This window comes from Calidris pugnax, unplaced genomic scaffold (assembly GCF_001431845.1).
Source record: "Calidris pugnax isolate Ruff unplaced genomic scaffold, ASM143184v1 scaffold460, whole genome shotgun sequence".
NCBI lineage: Eukaryota > Metazoa > Chordata > Aves > Charadriiformes > Scolopacidae > Calidris > Calidris pugnax.
This window is the reverse complement of record NW_015091195.1, coordinates 96,923-101,724: the sequence shown is the minus strand read 5'-3', so window position 1 is coordinate 101,724 and position 4,802 is coordinate 96,923. Positions and strand designations below refer to the sequence as shown.

Here is a 4,802-nt window from a genome sequence, read left to right as displayed (position 1 = left end):
GCACCTTCAGCTCGGCCGCCTCCGCCATCTTGGGACATGGCAGCCGCCGCGCAGGGACCGAGGCAAACTCCGCGCCCCGCCGCGGCCGCAGGGAACGGGGAACGGGCGGGGGCAAGGGAGCGTCGCGCAACTCCGCGCCCGCCGCGCAGCCGCAACGCCACGCCCACTTCCTCCTTCGCCACGCCCATTTTCCCCTTCGCCACGCCCCCTGGAGCGGGTGGGAGGGGGCTGCGCCGAGGGGCGGTGAGTCCCCTATAGGAGCGGGGCTGTGTGGGGTCCCCCTATATGGGAGCGGGGTTATATGGGGCCAGGGCTATATGGGGACGGGGCTGTGTGGGGCTGGGCTATATGGAGCCAGAGCTATACGGGACCAGAGCTATATGGGACCAGAGCTATATGAGGCAGGTCTATATGGGACTGGGGCTGTGTGGGACTGCGCTATATGGGGCCAGAGCTATATGGGGCTGGGGCTGTGTGGGACTATGCTATATGGGGCCAGAGCTATATGGAGCAGGTCTATATGGGACTGGGGCTGTGTGGGACTATGCTATATGGGGCCAGAGCTATATAGGACCAGAGCTATATGGGGCTGGGGCTGTGTGGGGCCACAGCTATATGGGACTGGGACTGTGTGGGACTGTGCTATATGAGGCCAGAGCTATATAGGACCAGGGCTGCATGGGGCTGTGGTTATAGGGGACTGGGGCTGTGTGGGGCTGGGGCTATAGGGGACTGGGGCTGTGTGGGACTATGCTATATGGGACAAGAGCTGTATGGGATGAGGGCTGCATGGGGCTGGGGCTATATGGGACCAGGGTTATATGGGACCAAAGCTATAAGGGACTGGAGCTGTGGGACTATGCTATATGGGGCCAGAGCTATATAGGACCAGAGCTATATGGGGCTGGGGCTGTGTGGGGCCACAGCTATATGGGACTGGGACTGTGTGGGACTGTGCTATATGAGGCCAGAGCTATATAGGACCAGGGCTGCATGGGGCTGTGGTTATAGGGGACTGGGGCTGTGTGGGGCTGGGGCTATAGGGGACTGGGGCTGTGTGGGACTATGCTATATGGGACAAGAGCTGTACGGGACCAGGGCTGCATGGGACTGGGGCTATAGGGGACTGGGGCTGTGTGGGACTATGCTATATGGGACAAGAGCTGTATGGGATGAGGGCTGCATGGGGCTGGGGCTATATGGGACCAGGGTTTGCCGTATGGGGAATGGGGCTGTGTGGGGCTGGGGCTGTGTGGGGACCACGACTGTATGGGGCTATAGGGAACTGGTGCTGTATGGGGAAGGGGGCTATATGGGACTGGTGCTGTACTGGGACCAGTCCTGCCTTGTGGTCTTCCCAGCACCACTTCCCAGTCCTGACCCACATCCCAGAGATGCCGTGAGCCCTCCCGGAGTGTCCCCCCACCCTAGGGAGAACCCCCAACCTCCAAACCCCCCCCCAAGATGCAGAGGGGACACGGGATGGGGACAGGCGACTGGTCCAGTTTAATGGCTGGGGGGGGGGACTGGTGGGACTGGTGGGACTGGTCCCCATCCTGCCCCTCACTCCTCCGTGCGCAGGATGTGCAGCAGCATGGCGTGGACCCCCTCGTCCATGAAGCCCTGTGGGGAGGAGAGCTTTGCCGTGGGGCCGGATCCTGTGGGGCACCCAGATTGGGTGCCGGGCTCCCAATTTGTATTTTTCCAGCCCAAATTGTCCCCATGTCCCCACCCCAGCTCCATAGGGACCCCACCTGGGCAGCGTTGAGGAGGTGGGTCCTATAGATGGCCACGATGTCCCGGTGGTTTTTCTGCTGGACCTGGGAAGGAGGAGAAGAAGAGGAAGGTGGGGAGAAGAAGAGGAAGGTGGGGAGAAGAAGAGGAAGGTGGGGAGGCCAAGGGGGTGCCGAGGTGACACCGGGTGACACCGGGTGCTGGCACCCACCTCCAGCTGGAGCTGGAGCCGGGCGTTTTGGCTGCGGAGCCCCAGCACCTCCGCCGACAGCTTCTCCGTCTCCACCAGCAGCTTCTTCATCTTGGGGGGGGACACACAACATGGGGGAGAAAGTCAGGGTGCTGGTGGGGACCGGCCAGTCCCTGTCACACCCCGGGGTGGTCCTTTTGGTTCCCATCTGTCCCCCCACCCCCAAATCTGGCTGGGAGATGGACTCGGGTGGGAAGAAGGTCCTGGTTGCCCCAGAGGTCCCCGGGCCCCCAAATTCGGTTCCCCTGGGGTGTTGGGCTGGGGTGGGGAATGGGGGGGACACAGGGATGGGGACAGGGATGGGAAGGGGAAGAGGAAGAGGATGGGGACAGATATGGGAGGGGGACAAGGGTGGGAAGGGAATGGTGATGGGGACACCAATGGGAAGGAGGTGGTGATGGGGACACCAATGGGAAGGGGACAATGATGAAGACAGCAATGGGAAGGGGATGGTGATGGAAGGGGACAGTGATGAGGGTCTTGGTGGTGATGGAATGGGGACAGGGATGGGGACAGGGATGGGAAGGGGACAGTGATGGGAAGAGGGTGTCAATGGGAAGGGATCAGTGATGGGGACGGTGGTGGGAAGAGGACAGGGATGGGAAGGGGAAGGGGATGGGGACACCAATGGGAAGGGGATGAGAATAGGGACAGGGATGGGAAGAGGACAGTCATGGGGACAGTGGTGGGAAGAGGACAGGGATGGGAAGGGGATGGCAATGGAGACACCCATGGGCAGGGGACAACGATGGGGACAGCGATGAGAAGGGGATGGTGATGGGGAGGAGATGGGAACAGGGATGGGAAGGGGATGGGAATGGGGACAGGGATGGGAAGGGGACGGGGATGGGGAGGGGATGGGAATGGTGACACAAATGGGAAGGGGACAATGATGGGGACAGTGATGAGAAGGGGATGGCGATGGGGAGGAGATGGGAACAGGGAAGGGATGGGGACAGGGATGGGAAGGGGACAGGATGAGGACAGGGATGGGAAGGGAAGGGGACACTCATGGGGAAAGTGGTGGGAAGAGGACGGGGATGGGAAGGGGATGGGAATGGGGACACCAATGGGAAGGGGACGGCGATGGGAAGGGGACAGGATGAGAACAGTGATGGGAAGGGGACAGCGATGGGAAGAGGGTGTCACCGGGAAGGTGTCCCTGTCCCTGCCCGCCCGTGTCCCTTACCTTGCCGTCCTTGTCGCGGCAGGCGGTGGCCAGCTGGCCCGCCCTGCCCCGCAGGTTGCCCAGGCTGCGCTCCAGCCCCCGCGCCGTGTCCCGCAGCTCCTGCACCTCCCGCTCCCGCTCGGCCGCCCGCGCCTCCGCCGCCTCCGCCGCCCGCTTCGCCTCCTCCACCTCCTTGGCCACCTCCTTGGCCACCTCCTGGCCACACGGGGTGGTGGTGCCCCCCTCCATCACCCCCACCCCATTGGGACCATCCACCATCTCCTCGCCCTCCGTCTCTCCCAGCATCCCATCCCCACCGTCGCCCTCCATCTCTGCAACGAGTTGCAAGGCCTCATGCTGGGCCCTCACCAGCCCGTCCAGTTTGCGGTGCAGCTCCCGCAGCACCCCGGCCCCCACGTCTCCCCCGGTCCCCCCATCCCGCACCCTCTCGCCCACCCCGTCCCTCAGCGCCGCCAGCTCCCTCCGCTGCCCCACCAGCCTCCTCCGCAGCCTCCCCACCTCCTCCCGCTGGGCGAGGGTCTTGGTGGTGATGGAATGGGGACAGGGATGGGGACAGGGATGGGAAGGGGACAGTGATGGGAAGAGGGTGTCAATGGGAAGGGATCAGTGATGGGGACGGTGGTGGGAAGAGGACAGGGATGGGAAGGGGAAGGGGATGGGGACACCAATGGGAAGGGGATGAGAATAGGGACAGGGATGGGAAGAGGACAGTCATGGGGACAGTGGTGGGAAGAGGACAGGGATGGGAAGGGGATGGCAATGGAGACACCCATGGGCAGGGGACAACGATGGGGACAGCGATGAGAAGGGGATGGTGATGGGGAGGAGATGGGAACAGGGATGGGAAGGGGATGGGAATGGGGACAGGGATGGGAAGGGGACGGGGATGGGGAGGGGATGGGAATGGTGACACAAATGGGAAGGGGACAATGATGGGGACAGTGATGAGAAGGGGATGGCGATGGGGAGGAGATGGGAACAGGGAAGGGATGGGGACAGGGATGGGAAGGGGACAGGATGAGGACAGGGATGGGAAGGGAAGGGGACACTCATGGGGAAAGTGGTGGGAAGAGGACGGGGATGGGAAGGGGATGGGAATGGGGACACCCATGGGAAGGGGACAATGATGGGGACAGCGATGAGAAGGGGACAGGGATGGGGAGGAGATGGGAACAGGGATGGGAAGGGGATGGGAATGGGGACAGGGATGGGAAGGGGACGGGGATGGGGAGGGGATGGGAATGGTGACACAAATGGGAAGGGGACAATGATGGGGACAGTGATGAGAAGGGGATGGCGATGGGGAGGAGATGGGAACAGGGAAGGGATGGGGACAGGGATGGGAAGGGGACAGGGATGGGAAGGGGATGGCAATGGGGACACCCATGGGAAGGGGACAACGATGGGGACAGCAATGGGAAGGGGACAGCGATGGGAAGAGGGTGTCACCGGGAAGGTGTCCCTGTCCCTGCCCGCCCGTGTCCCTTACCTTGCCGTCCTTGTCGCGGCAGGCGGTGGCCAGCTGGCCCGCCCTGCCCCGCAGGTTGCCCAGGCTGCGCTCCAGCCCCCGCGCCGTGTCCCGCAGCTCCTGCACCTCCCGCTCCCGCTCGGCCGCCCGCGCCTCCGCCG

General features: G+C 63.4%; 2 protein-coding genes and 1 long non-coding RNA gene across 3 annotated transcripts in view; all 3 read right to left on the bottom strand.

The window, feature by feature from the left end:
- Positions 1-38, bottom strand: part of PIAS3 (protein inhibitor of activated STAT 3) — a 23,233-nt gene extending 23,195 nt beyond the window's left edge. Inside the window, 1 exon segment of the mRNA XM_014959603.1 lies at positions 5-38. Coding sequence (XP_014815089.1) covers positions 5-28 — 24 coding nt within the window. The 5' untranslated portion in view covers positions 29-38.
- Positions 39-1,483: 1,445 nt separating this feature from the next.
- Positions 1,484-3,331, bottom strand: LOC106898384. The gene is made up of 4 exons (XR_001413918.1): positions 3,174-3,331; positions 1,946-2,035; positions 1,755-1,820; positions 1,484-1,623 (listed from the first exon to the last, which is right to left on the bottom strand). It is a non-coding gene; the product is annotated as an uncharacterized LOC106898384 (long non-coding RNA).
- Positions 3,332-3,400: 69 nt separating this feature from the next.
- Positions 3,401-4,802, bottom strand: part of LOC106898365 (ankyrin repeat domain-containing protein 35-like) — a 5,155-nt gene continuing 3,753 nt past the window's right edge. The window contains exons 4-6 of the mRNA XM_014959585.1: positions 4,663-4,794; positions 3,522-3,692; positions 3,401-3,484 (exon numbers count right to left, since the gene is read on the bottom strand). Of these exons, the coding sequence (XP_014815071.1) occupies positions 3,401-3,484; positions 3,522-3,692; positions 4,663-4,794 (387 nt within the window). The remainder of the gene's footprint in view (positions 3,485-3,521; positions 3,693-4,662; positions 4,795-4,802) is intronic.